This window comes from Ischnura elegans, chromosome 1, assembly GCF_921293095.1.
Source record: "Ischnura elegans chromosome 1, ioIscEleg1.1, whole genome shotgun sequence".
In the NCBI taxonomy this organism is placed as follows: domain Eukaryota; kingdom Metazoa; phylum Arthropoda; class Insecta; order Odonata; family Coenagrionidae; genus Ischnura; species Ischnura elegans.
The window spans coordinates 41909886-41928055 of NC_060246.1; the positions used below are offsets into that span (position 1 = coordinate 41909886).

The 18170-nt window shown below is 36.3% G+C and overlaps 1 protein-coding gene across 1 annotated transcript; it reads left to right on the top strand.

Moving 5' to 3' along the window:
• The first annotated feature begins 4 nt into the window (after positions 1–4).
• Positions 5–15496, top strand: LOC124159313 (transcription factor 25). The gene is made up of 11 exons (XM_046535060.1): positions 5–171; positions 345–491; positions 602–778; positions 1107–1309; positions 1387–1472; positions 1549–1679; positions 5277–5470; positions 8172–8642; positions 8936–9185; positions 10782–10960; positions 14247–15496. The coding sequence occupies exons 2-11, from the start codon at positions 348–350 to the stop codon at positions 14449–14451; spliced, it is 2040 nt and encodes a 679-aa protein (XP_046391016.1). The 5' UTR covers positions 5–171; positions 345–347; the 3' UTR covers positions 14452–15496.
• Positions 15497–18170: the final 2674 nt, after the last annotated feature.

The window sequence follows — 18170 nt, forward strand, 5'->3', positions numbered from 1 at the left end:
GTGTGTCACCTGTAAGCTGAAAGGACGGTGACAACACGGGCAATATCAACACATTTTGGGAGCTCAACTTTCCCGTTCCTTATTGTGAAGAAGAATTTTATTGTACATTCCTCTTTAGGAAGTGAGTGCTTTAGCCGAAGAGGATTCTGTTTTTGAAAATGGTCCTCACTCGTAAGTGACAATACCATAGTAGGGACGTGCCGATATAATTTTTCAGGAGATACTGAGCCCTTCGTTGTTATCTTGGAGTAGATATCGTCATGAAGTGGGAAAGTGGCAGTATTACTTTTTGAAATAAATGTTAATACTTCTATTGTTTCACATCATAATTACCTATCTCGAAGATAATGTCGTCTCGAGTACTTCGTAAACTTCAGGGTGACCAAGACCTTGGAAGTGTTCTAGGAGTTGATGCAAATAGTGATGTCGAAGCTGATGTGACTGGTTCTACTGATAGGAAAAAGTCATTAAACGTCAATCGTTATGATTTGGTTAGTGATTTTTTGTATTATTTTTCTTACATAGAATTTTTTTAGATCACATTTTCTAAATTCATATATGTACTTGGATTCTGTATCAATTGGAATTCATCATCCTGCAGCTAAATCAGCAATCACTGTCGGAGTCAGAAGTTAAAGAAGATGATGACCACGAGACTGAAGCGAAAGATGCAAAGGATGGCCATGGGGACAGAGATTCGTCGAGAAGGAAAAAGAAGAAGAAGAAAAAGAAATCAGTCAAGTCCCTAAACTGCCGTAGGAGTAGTGAAGATGTAGAGGTAACTAGTAATTTTCTCTTTCTCCATGATGTTACAATTCAATGGTAATTGTTGAAAATAGTGCGCGGTGTCTCACGAAATCAGAATATTCATAATGATTTTGATTGTCTCGGGAGTAAAGTTAAAGATGACTGTGTTTTAGTGTTTGCTTGATTTTCATGTTCTATCGGTACTTTCTGTAATTTTTTTCACCGGGGTTCTCCTTTGAGGGGGCACTTGCGATGCAGGGTCTTACACAGCATGTGTAAATAATTTTTGCCTCATTAATTACTTCTTTTGTATATACTTTTGTATCCAAAACCCGTTTAAGCGTTATTTTTTTCAACAGGGAGATGAAGTTGAGCGCTCAGTTCGGGAAGTAAATAAAATATTAGGAGAAACACCGTCGTTGAACAGTTACTCAAGTACTGACGCAAAAGCTGGAGGAAGCAAGAAATTTTCTGGTATATTAAGTGTTGAACATAGGAATTTAAACCCTAATATTGAAATGAAAAGAATATTCGGATCCAAAGTTATTCAGACTGAACAGAGGTGAGCATATTAGGTTTCATATATGCGTTGTATATCTTCATGAAATGTTGTAAAACTTATTTTCTTTATCATTTTAGCAAAAGAAGGGGTCGCGGGCGAGGCACTCTAAAGTCAACTTGGCTTGTCACACCTAAGGAGAATTGGCCCTCTATTGGGAAGTCTGGTAAGACTTGCATGTTCTATTATAAAATTGCAATTTAAAATACTCTTTTCACTATGATAAAAAATACTGCCCACAGGTTTGTCAATGAGCCTTGCTGAGACGAAAAATGGAATTCAGTACTTCAAGTATGAGCACAACTTCTCCTACCAACAAATTCAGATGAAATTCCTCGAAGCAGTGGAAAGTCTGAATCCTGACAACATTGTGGTGGGTTTTTCTCGTAATGATCTAAAAATACCTGAGCTATTTGTTGACTGATGTTATGTTTTAGGTGCAACAATTTTTGGTTTCCCGTATGAGCTCCTCTGGTTCAGCTGGGTGTTGCCTTTGTAGTCTCACTATGTTCATTATGTTGACTCAAGCCAAGAGAAACTTTTCATCCTCCTTCTTATCCTCAATCCTCATTACATTATGTTAGTCACTCATAAAAGAATGGATGAACTACCCATATGGGCTTCTTTGCTATTAGGCCATCAAGAGCTTAATTACTAGTTGGTGCATTATGTAAATAGTGTGAGTAATATGGGATGAACATTAGTCAGTAGCAGAGTTACACAATTTTGTGCAGCATTGCTAAAAAAATTGTGTAGCTTAACATATAAGTAGATGGGCTCAAATTTGAGTAGGCGGAGCAGTTGGAATATTTGGGCCTTCTTTAGAGGAAAATGGATTGCAGTAAGATATCATGAAGGGAAATTCACTGAGGCTCTATTTGTAAATAGGAAAGAGCAGGTGAGAGGATCTTCTTAAAGAGTGAAAAGAAAATGCTAAGTAGTGAAGATTTTAATTGAAACTCTGAATGGTGTGGAAATGTAGATGCTGAGGAAACAGGGACAGAAAAGAGTGGTAGCATTTGAGATATAGGTATGGAGGAGAATGAAGAAGGTGAAGTGGATAGAGAGGAAAATGAAGAGTGAACTGCTTGATAATGTGGGCAATTAGAGAAAACTTCAAGGGACAGGGAAAGTGGTGGCAGAAGACTTATTAGCAGCCAGCCCTTGATACTAGAAACTGTCCTTGTAAAGTCAACATCAATTCCACCTAAGGGCATTGTTAGTCGAGGTCGACAGGCCATGTTAACAGCGATTGTCGGCATCAGTGGCGGTGGGAATAAGTCCTTGCCTACCATTCCGAAGGTCGCTGGTTCGAGTCCTGCCTGGATAGGTTGCTCCTTTCAGGACATGGGTGTGTGGGATTGTCTGTTGTTGATTGTTTAAACTCCTGATGTAAAGGCCACATTGTGCTGTTTTCAGGGGTAATTGAGATGAGTAAACATGAGATGAGTAAACAGACAGCTGGCTGCTCAGCTTGTCATCAGGTATTGATTCTTACTGAGGTTATCACACTAGTTTCTCCACCAACTAAGCTAGACTTGGTCACCGGCTGGTTACAAAATCCCATGGTCACTCAGGGTTGCCACATTGACTTTTAATTACTTAATTACCGAAATCAAATGGCCCCTTTGTTTGGTAGCCAGTTGCGTCACCTGGTACATCACTTGGCTGCATAATAAGCTTGGCCTGGCCACCTCATCTAATAAAGGGCTAACTAGTTTTATATTCCTTCTATATACCCTCAAGCAACCTAACGATCCTGGAAAGTACTGGCAACCAATAATCTTGGCAATAGCCATGGAGTATGAGAGAGATTGTCATCCTCAGCAGGTGTTGAGAGGAGATCTTCACTCAATGCATGGAGAGGAGATGACTCTGTGGGCTATTGCTTCCAATTTCTATGAGCACCGCAAGTAACTTAAAAAATTCCTACATTTTGTCACTGAAGATTTCCTTCCAAGCATTATTAAGATTTTCTGTGATTTTCAGTTCACTTGTACGTTCACTCCTTTGACCTGCAGTTGGAATGAACCCCTAAAGACACACTTTTCTGGACACCCTTTCTTCCCCTCCCCCCCACATGCACACATCCTCCATCCTTCTCCCCTTCGCCATATGCCACCCATCTTAAAATTCCATGTGTAAGAGCTTGACACTTGTTTTGTACTCTGAAAATACCTTCGAAGTAGGGTAAACCCAGGTTTTTGGATTATGGTGGATTGGAGATGACGTATGGATTATGGAGTAGATATGGTATGTTCTAGAGCAGGGGTTCCCAAACTTTTTTTTGTACCACGCCCCCCCTCCCCGCTACACATATCAGCTTTCCATTTTGCAATACCCTATTTCCACGGTGCCGTCCAAACCAACTCCTACTTGTACAAGTACTTGTACTCGTACATGTATGTGCCTACTTGATACGGTGAGTAGGTAGATTTTTTTGTTCACTGTTGAATGCAGTAACGCAGAATGGAAAGATTCAATAATTGTACGTATGATGAAAATTAAAACAAGTATTACATGAAAAACGAATATAATTACCTGTAACCTTCTTTGATAAAGTTTACAACTTTATTGAAACTTTACAAAAACAATTATGAAAACTTAGAAAGACTATTTCAAAGATTTGAGGAAATTATTTTTGTAATTTTTTTATTTATTTCATTTGGGAGTCACGCCCCCCCAGGGGGGCGCACCCCCCAGTTTGGGAACCCCTATTCTAGAGAATAAAAAAAGGTAGGAAATGGATAATAGAGTAGTGTAGGAAGGGGAGATCAAGGAATTTTTTGGGGAACTACCAAGGATGGTTGGAGGTGGGTAATTAAACTTTTAGGTGAATTGAATGACAGAGGTTATGAAGTATGGAGGGAACTATAAAGTAAGCTCTCTTTTCGTCTCTTCTGACCACAACTAATGTTGAAGTGGTTCTAACATCCAAGGTTGTTTTTTTGATTCCTTTCTTGTAAACTCATTCCCATTATCTCTTCTTAAGCAACAATTATTGAACGACACTGCAAAACCGGAAGATATTTAAGAGCAACTCAAGACCTCTCAACTTTTCCTCTGTGCCCCAAGCTGTGGCTACTGTTGTGCAAAAGATATGTTGATGTGTACTTCTAACAATGAGTACATAATCCTAATATTCCCTTTTTCAACCAGGCCTCCACTCATTCAATTACTATGCCAGAGCCACAAATTCATATAAAGTTCTAAAGATTGCTTTAAAAAGCTGTCAATCTCATGCCTTCCCTTATTTTAACATGAAAAATTACTCATGTTGGCCATAAATATTTTTGTTCCACTTTTGTTCCAAACTGTGTTATGCAGTAAAAACTAGCCATCATTGGTTTAGAATGTCTCCTTTTTAACAATTTTCAGGTGCTAAAGAGCATTTTATATGGGAGAACAAGTGATATTTATGGCAGAGGCCCATGAAGTCTATGAATATCAGAAAATGAGGTTTAATATGCTGATCAGGAAAGGATATGGATTATTGTGTTTATTTAAGGCAGGTTCCTTGGGATCTGATAGGTTTGTGTTTAGTGATTGTTTGGGAACTAGGGGTGCACCAAGGGCCCATGCAAATGGACATACTATAAATGATTTGTTTCAGGGCCTATTTTAGAGGATTTTGGTCCAGTGTTTTTTTTGGTGGAGTTTTCATTCTTTTGCCAATGAAGCTGTTGACATAGGAGCCAAAAATGTTGCAGATAAAGATTAATGTATGTTTATCATTTTTGATGGTTGGAAATTTTATTTTTTGCTTAATATATATAATAAGAAATGCATTAAATACCTTCCTCAGCATTTTTGGGATCATATGGTGCATTATTACGTGGAACTATGCTGGAGTTCATAAATGGAAATTATTAAAATATGTGAAAGGATTATGATTGGCTATAGTTGTTAATTTTTTGGACTTGTCCTATTATATCACTAATTACTGAGTATGCATTTGTGCTTATTTCAGTCAATTATCAACATGCATCCATATCATGTCGATGCCCTCATCCAGTTATCAGATCTAAGCAGGATGAGTGAAGATTTGCAAATGGCAGTAGATCTGATTGCTCGAGCACTTTATTGCTTGGAATGTGCATTTCATCCTCTGTTCAACATAGCTCAAGGAAATTGTCAGCTTGATTATAGAAGACAAGAAAACAGGTATGCAATGATAACTTCAGTCTTCTGTTATCTAACCTTTTATCACCTCAACTTTCTGGAGAATAGGCCAAGTGGCTATGTAAATAATGAATCTCATTGCTATAGGTACATCCAAGGTTCTAGAAGTTTTTGAGCATGTCATCCTCTAAGTGATGCCCACTCCTTGCACTTCAATTACATATAGTATATATACACATTATAGGGAAGCTTCAGTTTATAGCACTTCATGTCAGTCTGGTTGAAATTTACCAGATTCCAGTTTTGTGTGTTGTTTCTACTTTAGTAGTATGATATGCCATCATGTAGTTTTCTATTTTGGAAATCTGCAGTTGATTGATTAAAATATTATGTAATTATTTTTTTTCCTCTTCTATTCTTGACCTTGTTTAATACATTTTATAATATTTCTTGGAGTTTAGGTCAATGTAAAATAAGTTATAGCCAACGTTTCGATTTATTTTAAATCATCCTCAGGGCTATGAAAGAAAAAAACATGAACAATATAAAATACAAAGATAACAATGATATACAATATTTTTGCATAAAAATGTTACTATCGCGTTTTACTATATATTAATTAAAAATAATATAGTAAAAATAGTAACGATAACTTTAAACAATAAGCGATAAATTTTTTTTTTTTTTCAAGGAATTATTTTTCGAACTTTCAGCCAAGTAATGCCTTTTTGAGAAAAATGGGCTTATTTAATAATATAATAATATGTTTTTTTTTATTTTAATTATATTACTGTATAAAAAACGTGATCGTAACATTTTTATGTAAAAATATTGTATATTGTTGTTATCTTTGTATTTTATATTTTTCATGTTTTTTCTTTCATAGCCCTGAGGATGATTAAAAATAAATCGAAACGTTGGCTATAACTTGTTTTACATTGACCTAAACTCCAAGAAATATTATAAAATATTATGTTGTACGTAAAATAACTCGTTGATGTAAGTTATTTTTCTACTTCCAATATGTTAGTAAGGGTGCCCAGCTTTATCTACTTTTCTTGTGATATTTTTACCCTGTTTTTTGCTGCTTGTTATCAAAAACTCAAATTTTTATGATTTTTTTTTTCTTTTTATGTCTGGCTTCACTCAGGAAAGACACTGTCCTGGCCAAGTTAGGTCTTGGAGTTACTAAAATCTGAACTCAAATTGCTTCTCTCCTTACAGATTTCTCATAAATAAATAAAAATTAAGTTTTGGTGAATGGAAGTAATGTCTATCTTAAGTTATTTTAGTTTTTATCGCTTTGATTTGTTGATTGTCTATGATTATTCTCCTATGCATTTACAAATGTCTAAAGATGAAATAGTGGCCATGGCCAAAAACTGCATGGAAAACTTTTGTCCTTGGATAATAATACATTGAATATGTGCATTTATTGCATAAAGTAAAAATACCAAGGGAAAAAATGTATAAATCATCTCAGGAAAGGCATCGTCAATGGAATGGAATATAATGGAATGGGTGGATTGGTTAAAGTGAATTTTGGATTGTCACCCTTTTCACATCTGTTTAAATTTTTTAACAAGATTTCACTCTTTATGTTTTGGTTGCCTTTGAAAAAGTATGAATGTTCATGCAATATAAAGTCAAATATTTCTTTTCTCATGTTTTTATTGTGGTGAGAAGTATTTGAAATCATAATTCATTTAAAGTTTTATATGGACAATTTCTTTGAAGCAAAAATTATTACTGTGTGGACTTAACCAAATGATTAGTTAATCAGCTTTCATATCAGTCAAATAAAATAAAAAGGAAATAAAAGTTCCGTTAGAAATTATTAGAAATGTCTGGGAGTTAAAAATCAGAACTGGTTGAATGTCCAGAATGTTGCTGTGTTCAAAGTGGCGAGATGGGCATTTTTTTATGCTGTGCTGGCAGGGTTTAGGAGTAGTACCAACTTGGTGCTATTTATTTCTTTACTTCTACTTCTGTTACGGCATGACTTTTATTTCATAGTACACATAGCTGTATTTTTTCCTGTCACTATTAAAATCCTGGTTAACGACCGCTTTAACAATGACATAAAGTCAGGGAAATTAAAATTATAAGTTGGTATGAACCCTTTTAATGAAATTTTCAATTTTTAAGAATGAATAACGGTGTTTAAACTATTTTCAATGATGAAATTCAAATCAGTCCATCCATCAATATGCAAAATGGGTTCTTGACACAATAATTTTTGTGTTGCATTTTCTATACAAGTGATTGTCAGATAATCATTGACTCTAAACAAATTAATTGTGAATTCTAGGGAAGATATGCTTAAGCGATAACTTTTTTTTTCAAGGAATTATTTTTCGAGCTTTCGGCCAAATAATGCCTTTGTGAGAAAAATGGGCTTATATGTATTCATACCTCTACCATTTCAAGGTATTGAAATACACTGTTAATATGTTTCCCAAGGCTGTACCAATGTCTCTATCAAGGCTCTGGCAACCTGGGTGTATTTTTTGAAACCCTCCCATTGAATGCTTGATAGATTTAATTTAAGGGTATCCCCTCCAAAAGAACTCCTACAATATAACCTATCCTCAAGTTAATCCCCCCACATTTTTCCCTGCCCGTGATCCTGGTCTGAGTTGGTGCTTGTCTTGTAGAAGCTAACTGTTTAAACATGGGTACATATAATATTGATGTCAGCCTATATGTTACTACATTTATTTTCATTTTTCTCTTTCACTAGGGCACTCTTCATTGCTTTATTCAAGCATATGACCTTCGTTGGCCAAAGAGCATGTTATCGAACATCATTAGAATTCTGCAAGCTGTTGTTATCCCTTGATCCAGAAGGTGACCCTCTGGCAGCCATATTGATAGTTGATTTCTATGCATTGCGTTGCCATGAATATGAGTGGTTCATACGTTTGTTTGAAGAATGGGAAGGTCAAGGTCGCAACCTGTTGCAGCTGCCCAACTTTGCTTTTTCTGTGGCTGTTGCTCACTTTTATCTGGCCACCCATGAAGCAGAGGCAAAGTCAAGTTCAGATGGAAGCAAACCATCTCCGAAGTGGGACATTCTTGTTGCCGACGAATTCCTTCAAAACGCTTTAATTATGTTCCCGGGAGTGCTGCTTCCTCTTCTTGAAAAGTGTTCAATTCAGCCTGAGGAAAGTGTGACTAATTTTCCTTTCTTTGGTGTTAAGGCTCAAATGAGGTAATTATTTTCTTAGCTCTTGTGCCCTATATTTCATAGGTTAACAATCTAAAAATGGTCTTAGGTAGTGATTTTGTTGTTGGTACATTCTCCAAGTGTTTCAGATTATCTTGAAAGATTAATGTGAAAAATTTTTTTTATTACCTGAAGCCCACTGATATTTGTGCTCATAGAGACATTAGTTTAATATGGGTAGATTTCTGGTCCTCATGATTGCATAAACTTGGATTTTTCAAATACATAGATGAAATACAGTAAAGCTTTTGTAATATTTTCATTTATTAATATTTCAGTCAACCACCTGCACTACTCCAATTAATACAACTATATATTGCACGGAATTATCATATTTGGAAAGAACCTGCTCTTCTGCCATGGTTAGAAAAAAATGTTCACAAAGTAATGGACCGAGTGGCAGCTGGAGATCCGTTAGTGAAGGAGTCCGAGATCAAGAGAATGAAGAGATACTTGAGATCACCGAAGAATATTTTTAGGCATATTATACTGTCAGACTTGAAGGATGTCTCTGCAAATATTGCTGGGGTAAACATTTTTATTACTTTTATGCACTTGATATTAGTGTTCGATTTGAGATTGTACATTGTGATTAACCTTAAAAGCCCCTTAGTCTTTGGGACTCTAGATTTCTACCCCTTTGGATTTCTCTTTTTGTTTCCCTCTGTTTTAGAAAATCTGACATTATAGTTGAAGAAGGCTTAGTTGTTAGTCCTATTAATTTTCCCATCCCTAGCAGTTCCGCCTAGGATTTATTTAAGTCCTTAGTTCTGGGGAAAACAAATTCCTGTACCTATCTGTTTGGTAGAGTATCTCTCTTATAGAGTATCTCTCTTAATTTATCAGTTCTTTCGGACCTAGAAATATAGTGGGGTTTTAACACTTAGTGGTCCAACGTCGAGGCTGGCTCGACAAGTCTAGTACTACGAGCACTATGCTTGTCGTAGCATCGGGTCTAACTTCAAGTTGAGCTCAACATCGCAAGGCGAAGCTATTTATACAAGGGCAATGTTTCAATAGATACTTTCAATTTTCTGTCAACTAGAAGTTAGACCTGATGCTACGACAAGCCTAGTGCTCGTAGCACTAGACTTATCGAGCCAGCCTCGACATTGGACCGCAAAGGATTAATGCGATATTCTGAAAGCTGAATATTCTTAATTGCTAAAGTAGTCTAAGCCTAGTGTATAGCCTCCAAGTCTCTATCTGCTCCCATCCTAATTCGTTTCATGTGTGTATTGCTTTCTGCTATTGCAGCTTTTGCAAGTTGTACAGCTTTCCTTTGTATTTTATTAAGTTCATTGATGTCTTTTAGCATGGGATTCCATATGCTCACTCCATGTTCAAGGTGTGACCAGAGGAGTGAGGAATAGCTTCTCCCTATTACCTTTTCATCCAAAAATCTTCCCACAAAATGCTAGACAAACCTTAGTTTCTTCAGGGCTCTGTCACAAATATTTCTTTTTGATTTCTTTGGTGTAGGATTTGTAATAAATATTTCCATGATACATCAGTGTTTGTGTCCTCTGTTTTAGCAACAAGGTCCTCATATGGTTCATTAAGCATCTCTCCAAATTTAATGAAGTAAAATTTAGCAAATAAATATTGTGTTTTGGTTTTACAGTTAATTCAAATTCTGTGTTTAAGGTTGCTAAAATTAACCATTTTTCATCCGAAAATATGGTGACTCCTAGTTTTGAAAATAACCTTTATTGATAAACTGAAATGATTCTGGCATGACTTCATGGAATTGTATTCTTAGTGAATGGACAAAAAGATACCTTGATAATGCCAATGGAGTACATAAAACCTGGGTCAGTTATTAAATATTTTGTAGAATATACTAAGTCTTATTATGTATTCACTTACAATGCTTATTGGCTGTAGCAAATTAGTAATGGTAGTTGTAAGAGATAGCCCCTTTCTTTATCACATGCCCAAAACTTATTAATAGTTTTCAAAACAGGAAATCATGTGGTGTATAGGAGTTATTCGATCCAAATTATTTGCTCATTAAAGTTAAGGGAAACACCAGAAATGTCTAATTTAAATCTTGGAATTATTCATTATTATATTTCTCTCTCATGATGATGATGAATGTAATATTTTTTTTGTTATTTTCAGGATCTTCAAGGGCCTCTCCTTAGTTTTGACCCTCTGCCTCCTCCTGATTCTATTAACTTATATACTAGACCACAGAGAACTAGAGCCCATGAAAATTCAAATGCATTTTCAATGTTTTTTAGGTCAATATTGCCAAATTTCAATATAAATGAACCAGCCAGGGAGAATGCTCAGCCAGAGTAAGTATACTTACAAAGGTTGTATCAATCTGTACAGTAGGCCCTTGTTTTACTTGTTGCACATGGGACCGATTGTAAAGTGAAGCGACGTAATTCCAGGCGAGTAATTGGTTTAAGTAAGGACATCACCAGTCCATTCAGTGTGTGTAACCATTTATTCATACAAAACACATCAATTGAAATTATTTAAAGCGTTTTTAACAAATAGGGTAGTTTCCTTCATCAAAGAAAAGGAAAGGCATTGATTGCGATTCGTTACCCACCATTAGTGTATTCATAATAAACAAATTATTTGGTTTTAGAAATCCCAGTTTAGACGAATAGCAATGGTCAATTTTAACCGTATTTGAAAAAGGCCATATTGGTACCCATGCGGTGCCACTCCACATGACGTCATAGGGACCTAGTTTCTATACGAGTAGATAGGAGTTTCACATCGTCTGAGATTACCAATGCATGCATGAGGCACAGAGCTCAGGAAAACATCTCTTAATAATCACCTAATAAAACTGCCTATGGTTGGAAAGTTTCCTTCGTTTGATAAGGTATTGATAATCCTTATTTAAGCCAAGCGCTACCTGCTAGCAGCCTGCATCGCAGCAGCGTACATATCCTCGCCCCAAGGTCACCTCACACGACGGCAGCAGGAACCAGAAATACGTCACACGGGCTTTTCCTAGCATTCATACTTAGCCGTCGCGTTTTCGCGAGCTTGAAATTTTTCATTTTCCATTTGATCGCGAAAAATAGATATTGTCATTTAAAAATCTAAAAGTGGGAAATGCATACTCCAAGAGTAATAATCTTTCAATTTAGGCAATAAAAAAATAATAGGAAACCACCCTATTGCTAAAAGTTGCACTAAATACTGCTATTGTAGCTTTTAATTTACCTTGATGAAGATAACTGCGGGATGTGCATCTCCACCCCATACTCACAGTCTCTCTGGTTGCAATCTCAGAGGCTTTCATCACTTTTTTTAAGCAATGAAAAGGTGTGAAGGAAGTACAATGTAACTCAATTTGTACAACTTTGAAGGGAAGGTAAACTTAATTTCTTCTGTCAATAATCTGTGTATTGCGATTTCTTCCATGAAAAATTTGATAGGGAAAGGTTTTCTTTGTTACCTTCATTAGCACAAAACTAATCAATCCATTACACTAAAAATTGGCTGACCTTAATATGAGAGAGAATGCATCGGCAACAGATGAATGAATAGCCAGTGACTGTTAGTTATCATTAGTTTTTTCTGCAAATTATTTATGCATACAATGCCTTCATCAATCACTGGCAGCTCTAAATCCTGCTCTATTCATGATTGTCACTTGGAGATTGAATCAGTCAACTATAACAGTGATGTGCAATATTGCAGGGGGCAAACTCATACAGCCATTTTTAAAACTCTTGTCTGACAAGTCGCCTCTTCTTTGTCATCGGTAACATGCTCCTTTTCCAAAGATCTTCCTCAAGCCAAGTCAGCGGTGACTTGCAGTTTTATTCTCCTTTTGCCGGTCAAGAAAATGCCTAACACACTGATATGAATAGGTGCTGCAAGGTGTAGAACCTCCACTCTTAGCACATTTTTCTCTGAGCAGACTTGCTATAGCATGCAAAATATGGTCAGGAGTGGGAGAGAGAAGTCAAGAGTGTTCCTCCCTGTGTCTGATAAATATTTCCAACATACATTGAGTGTGCATTGGGGTATCTTCAAACAAAATTCAGTTCAGCATGTTTCTTTACAATTGTTGTCACTGTATCCCAAGCAGTGAGCAATTCCTTAATATCATATGAAGTCACAGCATTTCCTTTATTTGTTAAGTAAACATTAGCACCACCATCTTCAGCAACCACTTTCTCCAGTTCTTGAAGTTCTATGGTGCTCAGCTCTTTCCCATGATGATTGATGACCTTTTCTATGCCATTTTCATATGCCTCCAGGTCCAAAGGAGGACCATTGTCAATAGTTTCCTCATCCATTACTTGATCTTCATGAAATCCATGAAAATTGTTAGCAAATACCAGCCAATTATTTTTCTAATCCAAATTTAGGTACATATCTGATACATAAGCTCTTCATTCCAAAAGTCCATGATTAATCAGACACTCTAAAATTTTGTAGTTTAACTTCCAAAAATCTTTTTTGGGGAATAGCATTTATACTGCTGGTCTCCTCAAAGCTCTTTGCAAGTGCCTTTTTTAAATTGCCTTTTTATTTTCAAAACCTACCATAGTACATATTTATAAAAATGAAATAAGTGTGTTCTTAATCAAATCTTTTTCTCCTTGCGCAGATGCAACCCTCTTAACTAACATACATATGTAGAAGGCAGATTTAATTATTGTACCCTGATGGTGGCCTAACATTCTAATCCCTGGGCCATGCTGTTCTACCAGTAATTAAGATGCAGTGCACCCAAGTTTCAGTATTAAAATGGATAAAAACTCAAAGACAAAGCTTTCACATTTTTGAAAGACATTGAAATCTCTTTTGCATTAGACCTTCAATTATTAATAGATTTGATTTATGATATGCCCTGTCTTTTCGTTTCCTTTTTAAAGTTTCAAATTTCACGTCTTTCATTTGCACCTGCACAATTTGCCATTCAGTCCACATTCCTTCCTGCATTGTTCATTATTAACTTCAATTAAGTATCATATGATTGAGAGTATTTTTATTTTAAGCCAGGGCCTATTTTATGCTCCCCCTCTCACTAATACTCTCTGTAATTGATTTTCACAGTGTAGCAGAATGTGGAATGGGGTCAGTATCTGTAACTTGCCATCTTGGCACTGTAATTCCGTAGAAGAATTGTTTTCCTCTTCTTTTAATGTTTTTTGAATGTTGTAAATCAAACTATCTTTCATGGAATTCTTTCCTGGATAATTTCTAATGATGTAATGAAAGATAATTTGGTGCCTTTGCCTATTGTGGTGAAACTCTTTTATATCTTAAGTTTCAGGCTTCACTTTGTAGAACTAAGACATTGGAAGGTACTAAGCAAATTTTATTTTTCATGAACTCTTTTCTTTCTGATGTAAAATCAAAATTATAAGTATCATTCATAGCTAAGTAAAATACATAGGGCAAATAAATCATCCCCTTTTTGTTGATTTAAACTGCCTTTCACTTTGCATTTTTAAGAAGAAATCTTATTTCCTGGGGTAGGTTATGTGTTTGTCCTATTTTAAATGAAGGCATTAAAAACCCCTCTTTATTCCTATTGAGTCATGTAGAATGATGGATTGTATGTTTAATTATTTATTCTGAGTTTCTTCCGAATTGTAGCGAAGGAGCTGATGGGGCTGAAGGTGGAGGTAATGCGGAGAACAGCCTAACATCCTCAGTAGACCTCCATCGCAGTGTGACCTCCTTGTTGGATGCCATGCGTGACCTTCTCAGCAATATCCATTTCCCCGACGTACCTCATGATGGAGACGTTGATGATGATGATGACAGTGAAGAGGACAACAATCCATATCGCAGGCCATAAACATTGAGCTCATCATTTAATGTGACCAAATTAATGTAACTATCGCATTTTGTGTAGAGAGATCTCAGGTTAAAGGTAACATTGTGACAGCATTGAAAACATGTGTTTTACAAGGACTTGATGAAAGTGAGTTCTCTTGTGCTTACAATGCCAAATGTTAATCATAGGAACATAACCACCTCTTTAATATGATGGAAGCTCAAAGTGATTTTTTATGTCAAAGATGAGTTGTAGTTTGTTAAGGTTTTCTGTATGTTTCTTAGTTTCTTTTAACTAACTGTCATGAAAACATTGTGAATGATTAGTACATATCTGGCAAGCTTTTGCTGATCAGCCAGTGGGTTTCTTTAAGCTGGTGACTTCATCATCTCCATGTATGTGACTGCCTTTTTGATGTATAACAACATGAACACAAGAATCCTACCCCTAAGTATTGGCTGTGTCATTTATTAATAGCTTAGTCTCCATATATCTACCCTTGCTCTTTTTCAAATGTATTACTTTATTTTCCCTCAACCCTAAAATTCAAGGAATGTATCCAATATGTATTTATTGATCTGGGGACATAAAAATAGGGTTAGGAGAATGAAGATCCTATGGCCATATTGGCTTAAAAATGCAGCCATGCTGTGATATATTGAAGGCAGGGTAACAAGAAATGCCAGAACGTGTGCTTCATGGAAAAATGTTCCCCCCAAACTACCTTGGCACAAAATCATGAATGTGTGTGTATCCTTATGCACAAAGCTTTAAAAACCTACCTTGCTTCATGGTTACGTGTAAGCAGAATTTGTATGTTGTCCATGGTTGTTTGAAGGAGCTATCAACATACGTAAACTGTCAATAAGGACTAACTACCTATCAGTAGTCAAAATTGTAGCTACTGATTGTATCATTTATCATGTTGTGACTGAAATGTTAGATTTAAGTTTTGGGTTAGTGGCAATCGAGATTTACCTTTACCATCAACTTTTTCTTGACAAGTAATAATTGTCTTTGACACTGTATATAAATTAGATGGAATAAATTGGTGTGAAATGCTAAATCTTAGTTTTTCAACAAGGTGAGGAAAGAATTATTGTCTTATGATTCTTGGTGAATGGTGCAATGCCTCCTAAGTGGAATGTGTATACTGATTACTTGTCTCTGATTTTTGTGTATCCTTATGAGAAGTAAATTAGAATTGGCTGTGAAAAATACCAGATATCATAATGCATATACTACTCTGATAATGGCATTTTGACAATGCAATTCCATCTCGACTGCAAATGATGAAAGAGTCATTTGATGTACTCTGAGTCTGCAGAAATGAGAGGTCTAATTACTTTATCAAGAGCTTTCAATGTGGTGAGTGAATTACTTTTATGAGTACATAGTAGTTCAAAGGTGGCTGGATCAAAGTTTCCATCAGTTTCAATTGTGATGGAAAATCTGGTGCTTTCCTGGTGAAGTAACTGGATAAAGTTATCCTAGCTTTCCAACTGGGTGAGAGAATTTATCGGACCAGCATTTCCATGCCCATTACTTACCTTGTCCTGTGACACATCATTACGTGAGTACAAGGAACGTGATGGACCTATGTATAAAAGTTGGTAAATATAGATTTTCCAATGTGGCTGGAAACCTGTGCAGACTTGATACATCAATATTATTTTCAATACATATATTAAATATTAGGCCATACCCTCGAAATCTGGGAGCAGGTAACCAGACCCTTCATCTTATATTACCCCTCTTTGTGGTAAGGGACCACAGCATAGAGTAAATATATTATATACTTACTCTATGACCGCGGTCATTCAATTATTCATTCAGTCAGTATTCGAAATAAATATTTGTTCTTTTCTCAAGATATATAAACTAAGAATTGGATTCTTTGTCTTTTGAGGAGTGTTTACAATTTTTAAACGAAATTCTGCGATAAGTATTAATTTATTTCTTGATTTAAATGTAATCATCAACATGAAAATTGCTGCTGCATTAAATGCATTAATATTGATGGTGGAGCTTGCTACAAAATTTAACAATTCTCAGAATAAAACAAGGAATTCAATTCGAAGTCTGCATTTCACATGCAAGCAGCAGTTGTCTATCTAGCTAATTCATATAAACAAAGCATGATTGACCGTGAACCAATGTTGCTGTCAGGGTTATAAACCCCGAAAAGAGGGAGCCCAACTACCCTCGGAGTCCGAGATAATGCAGAGTCCCCACTACGAAGGGTCGAAAAAGGTTGGTGCTGAGAGTATATGATTATCCACAAGACCCTTCTTAATGAATGTCTTGCAAAAATGTTCCGTACTGAGGGGACGGAAAAGTCTCTTTGGGGTCTGTCCAGCAGTAATGCTAAGGAGAGAACTCGATCGTCTCAAATGGGTTTAAAATAAATTCCCCGATAATGGTTGCTTTAGTGAAATATGTATGCATATTCTTTATTGTAAGAGTATCTACAAATGTGATTTTATGCTTTGTAATTATTATTGCATGTAGTACCAAATAGTATATAGCTACAGGTGGTACCCAGTAGGGGCCTGCAAGGGGTTGCAGAAAGCAGACTCTCTCTGGCTATTTCTGTGAAAGTTTGCAAGAGAATGTATTGCTCATCCTTACACATGCTGCCCTTTCTCTCCGAAGGGGTCATTTCAGACGATTAAAGCATAGCGCTAAACACCGGCTAGAAATGCAAAAGGCCATGGTCGGCCACCTCCTTAACCCTTTTGGTGCAGCGTGCGGATATATCGGCTTGTGCATAGTCCATCATTTAATTGGCTATAACTTATTAAATAAGTCTTATTTCAATAAACATAAAAATATTTTGTCAATATTAACCGCTTTAACCTTTTCAACAATTTAGAAAAACTGCATATGGATATGTAATAATTAAGCTTTGTATTGCTTTTTTCCTAGTTGCTACATTTTATGAAAATACTCTCCGCATTTCTCGCCAGTACCTCAGGAAGAAGGATAGCACTAAGAGGGTTAATCTACTTGGATCCGAACGCAAACTGACTGCCATAGGCTCTGAATGGGAAGAGTTTGGGTTCTGTGTTTGCTTGCAGGACTCTAGTACCCTGGGCCAGGCACGCAGCTAGGAATTAACTCACTCAATGCGGATGCCTTGAATTCAAGGCATCTCGTGCAAGCCGGAGGGGCGGATGCGTTGACGTCAAAGCATCGGTCCCGTTACACTTCTTGGCCTTCTCTAGTTCCCTAGCATTGGCGCTCTGTCTTGATCCTTTCTCCAGCATCTTAGTCTTGTCCTAGGCACGCGAGGATATAGTTCGTTCTCGGCTGGTTGTGTTTCGCTACATTTTTTTTCTTTTCTCGCTCGGTGTGTCTGTTCGAGGGTGTTCATCATTTTCCTTTGCAAAATGGATACAAAGAGGCTTGGTAAGTAGCATTTTTTTGCATTGTAACTGTTTTTAAATGATCGATTTCAATGTATTCATTTCTTATCGATTTAAATTTTTTTTTTATTTTAGTGGACATCAAGCGTAAGCACGATGATGATGACGATGCTGCTGCAGGACCCTCTGGAATATCCTCCAGTTGGTACTTATGCTTTATTGTTTTAGTTTTTTCTGTATTATTATATTGTAGATGTATTCTTACTCATATCTGTAATCTTTTTTAGGAAAAACATGTTCTTCACAGCGGGATAAAAAGAAAGCGGCTCAGGAATCCCCCTCCCATTTGCCAGGTAATTCAATTCATCTTTG

What these genes read in the sequence shown, in the direction of transcription:
- LOC124159313 (XM_046535060.1), top strand. Translation starts at nt 348, where the DNA reads ATGTCGTCTCGAGTACTTCGTAAACTTCAGGGTGACCAAGACCTTGGA. An exon ending in GTTATTCAGACTGAACAGAG is followed by an intron (nt 1,310 to 1,386) that starts GTGAGCATATTA and finishes TTATCATTTTAG; the next exon opens with CAAAAGAAGGGGTCGCGGGC. An exon ending in AGGGAGAATGCTCAGCCAGA is followed by an intron (nt 10,961 to 14,246) that starts GTAAGTATACTT and finishes TCCGAATTGTAG; the next exon opens with CGAAGGAGCTGATGGGGCTG.